Consider the following 15,340-nt stretch of genomic DNA (forward strand, 5'->3'; position numbering starts at 1 on the left):
TGGGAAGTGCTATAACTAGAGGAAGAAGCAACAAGCCACAGGAGAGAAGGATCTAAGCTGCTGGATTTTAATGGCATCTGACCAGATAATTTCTTTAATACTCTTCTGTGCCAGGCTGGCATAAATAAGTGGGCAGCAGAAAAGCTTCCATAATCTAGAACTGTGCTCTTCAATATGGCAGCCACTAGCTACATGTGGCTAAACTCAAATTAATTAAAATTACATTTTAAATTGGTTCCTCAGTCTTACTAGGCACAATGCAAGTGCTCACTAGCCACAAGTGACCGGTGGCTACCACACTGAACAACACAGGTATATAACATTTACATTATACCAGAAAGTTCTTTTGGATAACACTGATAGCATACTTCTATCAACCATAGTCTATCCTATCTTTCACACAAAGCCTAACATCTCAAGAAGACATTTTCTCCATAACTTTTCCTTCATTCATCACCTTTGATTTTTTGAAATTATATTGCTGAATATATTAGTTTATATTCCATCTAGAAATCCATCCATACTGTAATCCTTGTATTTTTTCCCCTCAAATCAACTGTTCCAAGGAGTGATACTATTAGACGCTATGTAGATATACGCGTTTTCTGGAGTCTTTTGAGAGAATGCTTTCCCATTAATTCCTAATAGCAAATCATACCCCATTTATCAGGACCTTAGCAAAAGTCTCTCTGAATAAAATACCAGGAGACGTTTTGGATGTCCCTAGCACACTGTTAGAAAAGGATCAGGCTCAGATAAATTCTCCGACATTTGGTCTGGCAATGAGCCATTCAAAACCTCCAGAAGCAGCCCCAAAGTCAAGATCAGAAACCAGGACTTTCAGGTTTGGTAAGATCTAAGCTGCTGCCATTAAACTGAATAAAAGGCATTTTTAGTCCGTGCTTCAAAGAGGAGCCTAACACCTGTGACAACCACCCCCACCACTGTCCAGACAGGAAGGGTTTCAAAGGGAAGGAGTTTGAATCTATAGTCCACCTCTTCCGCCCTCCTGGGGCTAAAAGGGAAAAGCATTAGGAACCTGGTCCCTACACCCTTCCAAAGTAAAGGGAAACAGAATGGATACCTGGCATAGATAAATGGAAAAAGTCACTATTTCTTTCCTCTTTTCTGTATGTTCTAACTCTATAATGGTCTACAACATTTAGATAGATACTATCCACACTCCTGCAAAAAAAGTAAAGAAAACCCACAATAATATTCTCTACAAAATCCTAAGACTTGAAACACATGACACCAGAGCTGTCTGGCACAGAGCAGCTTAAACTTGGCTTCCCTGCACCAACTTTATAAAGTCCTCAATTCCACACATAGTACACAAACAGTGAAATGCCATGGCTCCTGAAAACAGCGCCATAAAAAGAGAATGCACAGTTTTCAAAATCTTGATACCAAGATTTTGCTCAGGGCTTCGAAAGGCCATTCCTGCCTGACCACCTTAAATATTTGTGGTTTCGATCTGGCAGCTTCTCTGAAACTAAACACATACACTTTCTCAGTGTAAGTCTGCTCACTGTAACTACATACCACTTTGAGAACAGGAATTCAGGAGAGCGTAACTGCATAATTAGGCTCCAACACAATTGAGCTTTTGATTTTGTATCTACTTCTGAAAACTCTCTGCTACTCCAAGTTTGGCAACCCCTTTAAAACCCAGTCATGTCAGAAGTGTGAAAAGCAGCAACAATGAAGTGACAATTTGACTTCCCTGCTACTGGCAGGAACAGGATGAGAGGACAGAGCTCAGAAGACTTTCCTCCTTCTAGGCCTAGAACCCACATGGCAGCAGCAGGAATAAGGCTCCGCAAATCACAGTGTTTCCATTAGGCAACCTCTGACAACCTTGCAGGCTTGTGAATGTATCTTTTTAAGGGAGAACAGCAGCCCTGTATCTGGACCTGAGCTACCAATGTTTAGAGGCACTAAGGTCCTCTGGTGGGACTTACACAGTAAGAAGAGCTTATTCTTATCAGCATGCTCTTCACATTCCCAAATGTTCAAAGCAAAAGAAAAAGAAGGATATCAATGGGAGAGAATGGCATAGCAGGAAACAGATACTGAAAAGCACACTTAGGCACATATATGCCACATGCATGCACATATAGGGTCCCAATTATCATGACCAGAGTTTGGTATGCTTTTTAAAAGTTCTTCCTCGAGGCACCTGGCTGGCGCAGTCAGTTAAACGTCTGACTCTTGGTTTTGGTTCAGGTCATAATCTCAGGGTCCTGGGATCAAGCCCCGTGTCAGGATCTGTGCTTAGCATAGAGTCTGCTTGGGATTCTCTCTTGCCCTCTCCTTCTGCCCTTCCCACTTATGCTGTCCCTCTCTCTAAAATAAATAAATAAAATCTTAAACATATTTCCTTAAGGGGTACCCCACTGGCTCAGGTGGTGAAGCATGCATCTCTTGATCTCGGGGTTGTCAGTTTGAGCCCCATGTTGGGTGTAGACATTACTTAAAAATGGAATCTTTAAAAAAATAAGTTTTTCCTTAAATAATTTGAGAAATTAAGTGGAGTCCTATTTTTCTCAACTGAGAACTTCTACCTTGACTTCCTACAAAAAATTAAATACTAACAATGGAGAAAAGGACAGAAGGATTTTGTAACATCACTTTCACTTCCTTAACAAGGAAAGATACTAAATATAGACTGAAAAACTCCCTCTTTCTAAATCCTCAAATGATCTGAAATCTTTCACAATTGATGGACTTGATGCAGCTTCCCAACCCAGACACATTATAAAGAAATTTCCAACTCACTAACCTGGCCCTGATGTGGACAGAGCCAGGGCCATTCTACTGGGCTAGGAATGCACCACATCACAGGAGAATCTAAATCTCCTTCTGATGCTCACAGGTGGCACAGTGTCAGTGTGTTTGGAAGTCATAACTCTGAGTAGACCTGGAGTCCTGACTTCCTCCCCTAGCAAAATGGTGGACCCACAGGAGTAGAATAAGAGCAAAAGAGTAAAACATCAGCAGTTGAAATGGTTTCCATTTCTAACACCAGAAATAAAATTCAATTGTTAAGCCAAGCCAAAGATAAAAATCACCTTTTTATGCCCAATCAACCCCATCACCCAGCCAGTGACCCCATAGGGATCGCTCCAGGGAAAGAGCTTCCAGAAGTTAAATGCTTTCTGAGAACTGCAGCTCACATCAACACAATCACTGAACAGAAGGCAGACTTACCGCCTCTCCCCGTTGTGCTCAAACTTGATTCTGACGTCACTCTGTCAAAGGAATGATAGACAGGTTAGTGGGTTCTCTGGCATGTGTTATCCTGCCATTCCCAGGTAAGCTTCAGGTAGTCCTTTAGCAAGGTTAGGCAAACATCCCTGATGGCTCCTGTTCCAGCTTCTCTACCTCATACACATTCCTTTCCAATGAGTTCGGAGCCTTTTGAGTTCTAACCTCAGGAGCAACAAAGCTCTTGGGACAAGATCCCTAAGTGGCTACCCCAGTTCAGCTGCTATGCTCTGACATGTCATTTCTATGTTCATACACTCTATTTCTACACTGGCTCTGGAGTTTCTCCCACCACATTGCCTCCTGGCCAGGATATGTTTCCTTCTTGGCTACTGTGACTAAACAGAAAGAGAAACCCTTAGAATGGATACTTCCTAGCTATGGGTCCACATGTAAGTTACTTATCCTCCATGAATCTTAGTTTTTCCATGTGTACAGTGGGGCTAAACATACCTAATCTGCACAGTTGCTATGAGAACTAAGCAAATAATGTAGGTAAAACACCTGATACATAGTAGACATGCGATAAATGGTTGCTGCTGCTACTACAGATTTTCATGTTCCTTCTAAGACACCTACCCCCTCACTCCAGGTAGGGTAAAGTGAGATCCTGGACAAGTTACCTTAGAACTGTCCCCAGTTTTGTCCTAAATGACCATCATGGGTAGCCCATAAGCTGCAGGAAGACATGAACTGTGTCTATCTTATTTCCATACCACAGTGACAATCAAGGAAAATGGTATATAATATTTGTGGTATATAATATTAATCGATGGATTAACTGGGTAAAGAACAGAATTGAGTGGAAATATCAGAAATAGGAGGAAATAGAATCATCAGAATGTTAAGAAACAAATCAATGAGGAAGAGATATTGTAAAGGACAAGCAAATGACTCAAGGGATGAGTCATGGCAGGATAAGGGAAGAGATATTATAGAAGAAAAGAACAGGTATAGAGAAAAAAGAAAAGTAAAACTGTCAGGAAATCAACAAATAGAGATGGAGCAGAGAAAGAGTGCACAGTCAGTGAATGAAAAGTATACTGAGAAAGAGAAATTAATAAACTGTGCCTTGGAACAAAGAAGGAGGTTCTAGAGTATCTTTAGATGAGAAACACAGAGCAGACAGAGAAGATGACAGAAACAGGACAGAATGTCAAAGGTAAGGTGGATACATAAAGGACTTTCTCTACTCAAGAGATTAGAAGGCTAGAATTCTCTTCCAGTCCACTGAACTGGACAGGTGATTCTAATTTACACTCTAAAAATGACTGAGGATCTCAAAGAACTTTTGTTTATGTAGATTACATCTACTGATATTTCCTATTAGAAATTAAAACAGAAAACTTAAATATATCTCATTCACCTTAAAACAATTTAAAAATATTACTTAACATAAACATATTGTTACAAAAAATAATTATATACTTTTATGTTTAGTGACAGAATACAAACCTCTTTAATGCATGTTAATAGGAGACAGTTGGATTCTCATGTCAGCTTTTGGTTTTAATCTACTGTGGTAAAACATATCATGTAGCCTCTGGAAAACTCTACTGTACATTCTTAAGAGAATGAGGGTGAAAAGGGCAAGTAACATTTTAGTATTTATACGAAAATAGTTTTGACCTCATAGACTCCCTGAAAAGTTCTTGGGAACTTTCTAGGGTCCCCAGAACACAGCTTGAGAATCACTGAATCAAAATATAGAAGGCCGTCCTCTATCCTGTTATTTTAAAGACAAGATGGAGTTGGGGCTCAAAGAGCTTCATGTCCCTGAAAAATTCACATACTCAACAGTAGACAGCAAAGCTCCTCTGACCTGCAATGTGAAAACTTCAAAACATACCCCTGATCTTACCCTCTTATCCTTTAAAATATAACACATGGACCACTTTATCCATTAAGACTATATGAAAATAGTTAATATTTATTGAACATTTACTATGTACTAAGCCTTGTTCTAAGCATGTTACGTGTATCGATTAAACAAATCCTCACAACAAATACTATTATTGTCCCCATTTTACAGAAGAAATGGAGTTGCACTGAAGTTAAATAAACTCCCTCAAGGTCATCATGCTTTAAAGAAACAGACAGGATTCAAACCTTGGAAGCCCAGGTCTTTTTTTTTTTATTATTGGGAGTTCAATTTGCCAACATATAGCATATCACCCAGGGCTCATCCAGTCAAGTGCCCCTCTCAATCCCCATCACCCAGTCACCCCAACCCCCCGCCCACCTTCCTTTCCACTACCCCAAGCCCAGGTCTTAATCACCATGCTATGCTACAACTTAAGTGTCACACAGGCAAAGAAGATTTACTTTACTCACAGATGCAGTGCTTCAATGGGAGAAACTATCAAAGGATCTTTTGTGACCTTACTTTTTTGGAGCTCATGGAGGAGTTGGAGTAATAATGGAGTCAGAACCAGGAGGCTGGAGTACCAATCATGTAGCAAGCTATGGGACCTGGGGAACCAGCAGCGGAGGCTTTGGCTGAGGTTTTGAGTACATAGGGATGGAGAAGGTAGAATGGGAAGGCAGTGTGCTCCATCTAGTCTGCAGTCATATGTGTGCTAGTGTATGTGTGGCTATATTTATGTGTGTGTGCATGCACAAGCAGAAAGGTGGGGCAGTGCTGCAGAGAAAGTTATCGTGTGGATTTAAGGTTTATGCAAGTGACAGCAGTTTTCTCACTGTCTTCTTTTTCTCCTTTCCCTGAAATGCTGAGCAGTTAGCATGGCAAGGGCCCTCCATGGCAAGTGCTTACGACATGCTGTTGCATGCTGACATGCCACCTCCAGCTTCCTACACTCTCTAGTTCTGCAGCCAGCTCTAGAGTTACATGAGCACTCAACAGTCTGCAGCCCTGTCTGTCCCTGCAAGTGGGTTACCACAGCCTTTCACCTCCTGCTGCTCACAGTCCAGCACACTTTGGTGTAGCTCTCATTATTACTGTTTTTTTATTAATAGATCCTATTTTTAGAACAGTTTTAGATTTTCAGAAAAATTGAGCAGAGCCTACATACCCTTCTTCCCAGAAGTCTCTCCCTGTTATTAACATCATACATTACACAGTGCATTTGTTTTTTTTTAATATTTTTTTAATTGAAGTTCGATTTGCCAACATATAGTATAACACCCAGTGCTCATCCCATCAAGGGCTCTCCTCAGTCCCCGTCACCCAGTTATCCCATCCCCTCACCCGCCTCCCCTTCCACTACCCTTTGTGGTACATTTGTTATTGTTACAATTTTTTTATGTTTGTTTTTATTTTTTATTTTTTTAATAAATTAATTTTTTATTGGTGTTCAATTTACCAACATACAGAATAACACCCAGTGCCCATCCCGTCAAGTGCCCCCCTCAGTGCCCGTCACCCATTCACCCCCACCCCCCGCCCTCCTCCCCTTCCACCACCCCTAGTTCGTTTCCCCGAGTTAGGAGTCTTTTTCTTCTCCCTTCCCTTATATTCCCTTTCACTGTTATTTATATTCCCCAAATGAATGAGAACATACACTGTTTGTCCTTCTCCGATTGACTTACTTCACTCAGCATAATACCCTCCAGTTCCATCCACATTGAAGCAAATGGTGGGTATTTGTCGTTACAATTAATTACCCAATATTGATGTATTAACTAAAGTCCATAGTTTATTCAGATTCCCTTACAGTTTATTCCTGTTTATTTAAATTAAGAAATTTGGGGGTGCCTGGTGGCTCAGTGGTTGAGCATCTGCCTCTGCCTCAGGTTGTGATTCCAGGGTCTTGGGATCAAGTCCCTCTGCCTGTATCTCTGCTTCTCTGTGTCTCTCATGAATAGATAAATAAAATATTTTTTAAATAATAATAATAATAAAATAAGAAATTTATAGGGGTGCCTAGGTATCTCAGTTCATTGAGCTTCCGATTCTTGATTTTGGCTCAGGTCATGATCTCAGGGTTGTGAAATCAAACCCTGGGTAGGGCACTACTTGAGATTCTCTCCCTCTGCCTCTGCCCCTCCCCTTGCTTGCACATTCCCTCTTTCTCTCTCTCTCCTTCAAAATAGATAAATACATCTTTTTTGAAAATTAATTTAAAAAGTAAATTTGTATTCCTCTGTTCATTTTTATCTTTTTGTAGCAATAAAAAAAATATTACAATAGCTCTTAAACTGGGATATTATGCTTTGATGCACTTATGAGGGAATCCCCTCTGTCCCTCTGTGGGACTGAAGAAAATGAATTTATTTCATGATGTAGTGCCTAATTCAAGTGCATAGTGCAATAGTGCATAATTCAAGCACTATTCTATGTGAATTCAGTTAGAAAGGGAATTAAACTTTTGCCTTAAACCATAGATCACTCCTACTCAAGACTAACCAAGCCTGTGATTAGTAAGGAGTGTAAACAAAGATGCCTAGTGCTCTGAATCCCTTCTCTCATGTGGTGACAGCCTTTCCAGAGCAAGATGCCTGCATGTACCACATGGCATGCCCACATCTGCCAAGTTCCTAAATCTGAGTTCCCCCTGTCAGGCTGACCAGAATAAGCCATGGATAAGGAAAGTTCAGATAAAGATAACTTTATTCAATTCCTCTTGCCAACCATTCTCCTTGCCTCTCTGAGACATTTCACACTGGTGGTCAAATCCTCTTTCATGAGGTTCTCTTTTCCCTTGCCTTCTGCGACTCTATCCCAGCCCAGAGAACCTGCCACCACTGTAACCACTTCTGCATCTTTGCTGGTTCCTCTTCTTCATGCCCTCTCTCACCCTTCCCCCAACATGTGACTGTTCCTTGAAGTTTGGACTTTTGGCCTCTGGATTTCTCCCCCTTTCCTCACATCTTCTCTTCAGTAGGAATAAAAAATAGGCAACTTATAAACAATCCCCAAATCTCTGACTAGCCCCAATCTTACAAGCAAAACTTCCTCTGTCTGCCACGTAGCTGTGGCAGGTAAGTCGTTAGGAATGTAGCACTGAAGTCAAACTGTCTGGCTTCAAATGCTGGCTTAACATCTCCTAGCTATATTGAATTTGACTAACTGATCTGTGACTCAGTTTCCTCATGTATAAAGTACAAACAGTATTTACCTCATGAAATTATCAAAAGAATTAAATGAAAGAAATAGGTAGAGATAAGAGGACAGTACCTGGCACTTGGGCTGAAAGTGTTTCAGAGTACACTTTTTAGATCTGGAGAGGCAGTCTGATACATGTTCCATATATTGTGTGATGTTTCCCCCCAGGGGAAGGTATCTGGGACAGCACTTCCATGACAGAGGCAGAATATGAACAGGTATTCCTCATGTACTTCTGCATTGCTTAGCCTCTCCTGAAGTTAGTCTGGGACTTTATGACTAGTTCTGACCAAGAGCTGAGAACATCACTGAGCTCTACACTCTCTTTCTTGGCAGCCATATGTTCCAGGTCATTGGAGCCACCCTCAGGGTCAGGGTCCTGACTATGGTGAACACTGTCTTCCCCTTCCCCATACTGGGAATATTGTGTTAAGTCACCTAAGATTTAGGGTTTTTATATTAACATAGCACAAGCTAGTTTTTGCAGTGAATAGTATGAATGCTCACAATAAGTGGAATAAATAAAGACTATAAATAACCCTGTGTTCACTCAAGCCAGGTTTTGCTGCCAAATGAGTTTGCCACAAATTACCAAAAAAAAAAGGCTTTCAGTTTCCAGCATTCTTTGGATTTCAGAATTGCAGCTAAGGGATTGTGGACCTGCAAAAATCACACACACACATATACACACATGCACACAATCTGAGTTTTTTTCACTATGATCTCAAACTCAACCTAGCTCCATGTATGTCTGTACCAACCGTCTTCCTAAACTAGACTTCCTTCTCAGCACTGCCATTTCTCACATTGGTACCATGCTCCCTCCGCTGCAGACTCAAACCTCTGAGTTCTGCTTGATTCTTTCCTTCTTCTCCCCTCCAATTCTCTCTTCAAAGGTCTCTGATATAGCACCCCACTCCCCATTCTCTCTGTCCTCTCTCTCACTGACCCCTTTCCCCCTCACTCCTGGATCCCTAAAGGAGCCTCTCTACTTCTCAGCTTCCTTTTCCAACACATTCTAAATTCCTCTATAGTTTCAATCATCTTAACCGCTGCTTTCATCATGTCCCTTCCTTGCTCAAAAAGTAATCAGCGATACCCCTGACCTATAGAATAAAGTCGAAATTCTCGGCTGTCATTGAAACCCCTCTAGAACTCCTAATTCTGGGAAATGAACAAGGGGTGGTGGAAAGGGAGGTGGGGGTGGGGGTGACTGGGTGACAGGCACTGAGGGGGGCACTCGATGGGATGAGCACTGGGTGTTATCTATATGTTGGCAAACTGAACTCCAAAAGAAAAAAAAGAAAGAAAGAAAGGAAAGAAAGGAAAGAAAGGAAGAAAAGAAAGAAAGAAAGAAAGAAAGAAAGAAAGAAAGAAAGAAAGAAAGAAAGAAAGAAAGAAAGAAAAAAGAAAAGAAGGAAGGAAGGAAGGAAGGAAGGAAGGAAGGAAGGAAGGAAGGAAGGAAGGAAGAAAGAAAGAAAGAAAGAAAGAAAGAAAGAAAGAAAGAAAGAAAGAAAGAAAGAAAGAAAGAAATCCCTCTAGAATTTACACTCACTCAGTTTACTGTGCCACCTCACACTGTTCTCAGCAGGAAGGCTCTCTCCAGCCCAATCATCCTGAAATAGGCCACATTCATTCTTTTCCCTAGGTCTTTAACCATTCATTTTCTCAATTTGGAGTGCCACCCTTCCTCCTTGCCACCTAACTAAATGTTCACACATCCTTCACAGACTAGTTCAAGTGCTACCTCCTCCAGAAATGAGTCTGTAACTACTTTGGCTCAAATTCACCGTTCACTTTCCTGGCCTCCTATAGCACTCACTATCTGTACCATATTTTTAGGCACAGTGGCATCCTACCTCAGTTTCTTTTTTCTTTTTAATATTTATTTATTTATTTTAGAGAGAGAGAGAAAGCAAGCAAGTGAGCACGTGATGGGGGAGCAGAGGGAGAGAATCCCAAGCAGACTCTCCACTGAGCACAGAACCCAACGTGGGGCTTGATCTCATGACTCTGAGACCAGAACCCCAGCTAAAACAAAGAATCAGATGCCTAACTGGCTGTGCCACCCAGGAGCCCCACCTTAGTTTCTCTCTCTTTTTTTTTTTTTTTCATGTATTTCTCATTTCCCAATAAGACTGTATGATTCTCAGGGTACAGGGAACATAATATATTTCTTTGTACATCTAAGAGGTTTGACTACATGCACATGTTAAACTGAAGGACAGGTGCCATCCCTGCTAAGAAAAAAAGTTCCAGGACAAAAATTCAAGTCTAGGCAAGTTCAAGTCCCCTGCCTACCACAGCCAATCCAGTAATAGTGAAGGCCATGTGCAGGGCGATAGTGCAGGTTAAACTACAGATCTGGGAACTTAGCAGAGATGACAGGAGTAACCGACAATGATGCTAAACTTAAATAGAAATAACCTTCTAAACTCAACAACTGAACATGCAACCCAAAGAGCTCCCCCAAGAATCCCTACAAAAACCAGAGGTCATTAGGGACACCTGGGTGGCTCAGTGGTTTGGCACCTGCCTTCAGCCCAGGGCATGATCCTGGAGTCCCAGAATTGAGTACTACATTGGGCTTCCTGCATGGAGCCTGCTTCTCCTTCTGCCTATGTCTTTGCCTCTCTCTCTCTCTCTCTCTCTCGCTGTGTGTGTGTGTGTGTGTGTCTCATGAATAAATAAATAAAATCTTTCAAAAAAAAAACAGAGTTTATTAAACAAAGGTTTTTCAACAAATTTGACTTGGCAAAGGCCTCAGCTAGCCATTGCTCTGAGTGCCTTCTCTCTGATTCTGTAGCCCTCTTTTCCCCTGTATTTGCTAGGTACCTTTGATGGCTCCCCCAGCTTTGGCACTGGAATCCTTATTTTGCCAAAGATTGTAAATAAATAAGAAGAGGGAAAAAAGGACAACGAAAATAATTTTGTCTGACTCTGGAAAGTCCTAAGAGATCAATGGAAGAGATTATTATAAAGCAACCTTCTTTGCCCTAGTTCTTTCTATATCCTCAGTCCTTGCATTCATTTGACATGCAGGAAAAGTTCAATGAGTGTCTGAATGAATCAATGATTAAATGGTGTATTGTTTATCTACTGCTGCCTAACAAACCACCACTGTGCATGCACGTGCACATACACACACACATACACAAATATAAATATATATATGTATATAAAATATAAAGCAACCTTCTTACAAAACAAAATGCCAGGCGTGCATATTGTTTTAGGTTGTATTTTCAAACTACCCAGACTATCTTATCAACAACCCTTGAAAGAGAAAGGAAGTCCTGAAGAGCCAGGTCTATCACAGTAAAAGCAAAAGACAGTCTGCTCAATCAGTGACCTTACTGGAGGAAAAGCCCCTAGAATTCTCCTCCTTTAGAACTGATAGCCAAGAGCTCTGCTCTGCTAGTGCCTGCAATGAGGAAAGCAACTTTTCCATTCTGACGCACCCACTAGTGACCATCTGCAAGGTCAGACCCAGGAGAGCCTGACTTCTGTTCAAGCCTGTACTTACCAGTCTGATAAGATTTGAGAAAAACAGGAATTAAAGATTCTATTTCTTCCCCCACTGGAATTTTTAGAAATTAGGCTAGCTTCAGAAGTTTGCAGAGGACTATCTGATACACAGGAATAACAATCCAATAAAGGTAGAAAACTTAACCCTTTCAGTTCCATGACAGTATGCAGAGTTCTGATTAGAAGCTTTCTTTAGAGCTCATGCATCCAATGCCAGAGCATAACAGAAGTGATGTAATCACTACCACTTTACTCTATACATTTGTTTCACAATGTACAAAATGCATTACATTCTGTCTATGATCTTACAACAACTTTAAGAGATAAAGTGGGTATTATTATGTCTATATTTCAGGTGGAAAAACTGAGGTTTAAAAAGATTATTAGACTTACACACAATAAAATTACTGAGACTGGGAGTCGAAGATCTGAGTTTACTTCCTGGCTCTATTCAATACCTCTGTGTAAGCACTTTGCAAACTTTAAAGTATTGTACACATACTTACAGTTGTTGTTATTATTGTTAACTGTTGTTGAAACCACTCTGTACACTGTAAAATCCTAAATTAATGGATTAGTAATAATGACTTGCAAGCCAGTGCTCTTCTCACCACACTAAGATGTCAACTTTATAGAGAAATTGCACCTATTGAAAAAGCACTGTGAGTTGATGACCAGTAAAGAGATACTGCTCATCGTGGCCCACAAAACTGTCCACAGACCCCAGCCACACGCAGGATGGGCCACACATCTAAAATGTTCAGCCAGCTCTAACCAGGCTGTAGGCTTCCAAGGATCTAATGTACAGGAGGAAGAAGAAACAAACACAGAGCCTACCTCCTAACAAACAGTTCATAGCTAAGCACCTCATTGCCCATGTACTCCCATAGCTGCTCAGAATGCTTAGTTGTTGTCAAATGCATTCTCTTTTTCAGTTGGTTACCTAGCTTGTTCACTTAGGGAAGAGGAAGTCTGAGGTCCTACCAAACTGAGATATCAAATTAAGTCTTTCCAGTTCTTCCAAGCCTCAGCACCCCTAAGATTTCTGTCAATGAACTCACATCTCTTCTGGCTTTCCTTTGCTGTGTCCAGCTTGAGCCCCATGAGGCTATGCCAGTCTCAGCTCTGCCTTATAGCCAGTACTCCCCTTCTCACACTGAAGTAAGTGCTCTTTGCCTCTGCCAGTGCCATCCCCTCCCTGAATAATCAACCTTTCCTGCTGGCCACAATACTTGGTTACGTTCAGCTGAACTCTGCAATTTGAATCTTTAGCCCTATTTGACATTTCCTAGCTAATCTGGCATCTCTAAGCCATTTAAATTAGGTTTTAATCTTTCATTCCTCTCTCCCAAACATGGACCTTCTGGTAGAAGAACTGGTAAGGGAAAAAACAGTTTAATCCTATCCCAAGTCCAAGCAAACAAAAACAATAAAAATAATAAATATGGATTCACTCTGTAAACTATAAAGTCCTATGTTAACAGATTATTAATGTCACCAGATTCTTAGGCCAAGTTCTTTTCATTACACTAAGCTGTAAACACATCTCCCTCCAAGGTTCCCCCCACCCCCATTTCATCCCATCCTTCCTAGAAGGGATTCACTGAAACTTTCTCCCCTTTCTGCTTTTGGATTTTGCTGAAGAACATCCCTTCTGGTCAGAAGGTGAACATCTGTTACAATTCCCAGGAGAGACTTCTACTATCTTGACTTTATTAAGTGGAAAAAGTGATCTTGACATTTCCATTGCCCTTTTACCTAATATTAGCATAAAACTCTGAGCTTCCATTTCTAAACAGCCATGCTAGTTCCATAGCTTCACATTTCCCCCAGATCCCCATGCCTCCTGGAATAGAACCTCAAATAAGATTCCCACTGATGACCTTATCACAATGTGTAGAAACACATGACCTATGTAGAGCAATGAACATCCCAATGAATCAGTGAATACCTCTAAGCAGGCACTTAATTTCTTGCCCCACAAAACAACAGTCCCTTATATAATATATAAAGTCCTATATAGTCCTTTATATAATATATAGAGTTGTGCTGTCCAAGATAGTAGCCACTAGCCACATAGTACTATTTCAATTAAAATTAAATAAAATCTAAAATTCATTTGCTCAGTTGCTCAACAGCTACATGTGGCTAACAGCTACTACAGTGGGCAGCACAGATACAGAACACTTCTATCATCACACAAAGTATACTGGACAGTACTGACATAGGCTGCTTCAGAACAATATTGTTCTGTGAAATGACTAAAAGCACAGAACACAGATAATGAGAAACAAGTACTCCCTACAAATTCACTAAGATGACTTGTCTAAGAAATGAACTCCACACTTGTCTAGCACTTGGATCAGATCTGAAAGCACATTTTAGTTTTAATGGGTAATTTGGTTCCCTACCAAAAATTTTTTTTAAAAATTTAATTTATTTATTTGTTACAGGGAAAGAAGTAGAGCAAGAGCACATAAGCATGGGGATGGGTAGACAGAGAAGAAGAAGCAGGCTTCTCGTTGAGCAGAGAGCCTGATGCGGGGCTCAATCCCAGAACCCTATTATCATGACCTGAGCTGAAGGCAGATGTTCAACCGACTAAGCCACCCAGGCGCCCCCTTGCCAAAAATTTTTTTCTCACTGGCCCCTGCACATTAGCTTGTTGTTACTGTGGGGCTGTTCAGAAGGGCTGAGGTGCTACTGTTCTGTTTCTTCTTTAAAAACAAAAACCTGGGGATCCCTGGGTGGCGCAGCGGTTTGGCGCCTGCCTTTGGCCTAGGGCGCGATCCTGGAGACCCGGGATCGAATCTCACATCGGGCTCCCGGTGCATGGAGCCTGTTTCTCCCTCTGCCTATGTCTCTGCCTCTCTCTCTCTCTCTCTGTGACTATCATAAATAAAATAAAAAAATAAAATAAATTAAAAACAAAAACAAAAACCTGGGGATCCCTGGGTGGCTCGGCGGTTTTGCGCCTGCCTTTGGCCCAGGGCGCGATCCTGGAGTCCCAGGATCGAGTCCCACGTCGGGCTCCTGGCGTGGAGCCTGCTTCTCCCTTTGCCTGTCTCTCTCTCTCTCTCTCTCTCTCTCTCTCTCATAAATAAAAATAAATCTTTAAATAACAAAAACAAAAACAAAAAAACTGAGGTTAATAATTTGTATCCTTCATGCAACAGAAAAAAATTGATGATATTCAGGTAAATGGTGGGTCCTCAGAGCCACTACTTCTTGTTAAGATTACTTCCTAACCAGAGTCAATCCTTTTTTATAGGCTTCTCCCTTCATAACTATGGACTTCACCTCAATAACACAACAGCAGGCAGAGCAAAAGATTAGGAACTTTCTTATAATAACTTTTAGGCTCTAAGCAGAAGGATTTCACAAAGGTAATCTCCCTTCAACGAAGATCAGGGACCACTACGCTGCCGTCCTCTTCTTAGCCTGGTCCTTTCAACTCAAGAAAACTTCCCCTTTTCA

At 41.1% G+C, this 15,340-nt stretch overlaps 1 protein-coding gene across 3 annotated transcripts in view; it reads right to left on the reverse strand.

Moving 5' to 3' along the window:
• MAP3K3 (mitogen-activated protein kinase kinase kinase 3) overlaps window positions 1-15,340 on the reverse strand; it is a 69,789-nt gene that overhangs the window by 39,337 nt on the left and 15,112 nt on the right. For all 3 annotated transcript variants that reach the window (XM_072781195.1, XM_072781196.1, XM_072781197.1), the window contains exon 3: window positions 3,214-3,254. In XM_072781195.1, coding sequence (XP_072637296.1) covers window positions 3,214-3,254 — 41 coding nt within the window. The remainder of the gene's footprint in view (window positions 1-3,213; window positions 3,255-15,340) is intronic.

This window comes from Canis lupus, chromosome 16 (assembly GCF_048164855.1).
Source record: "Canis lupus baileyi chromosome 16, mCanLup2.hap1, whole genome shotgun sequence".
Classification (NCBI taxonomy): Eukaryota; Metazoa; Chordata; class Mammalia; order Carnivora; family Canidae; genus Canis; species Canis lupus.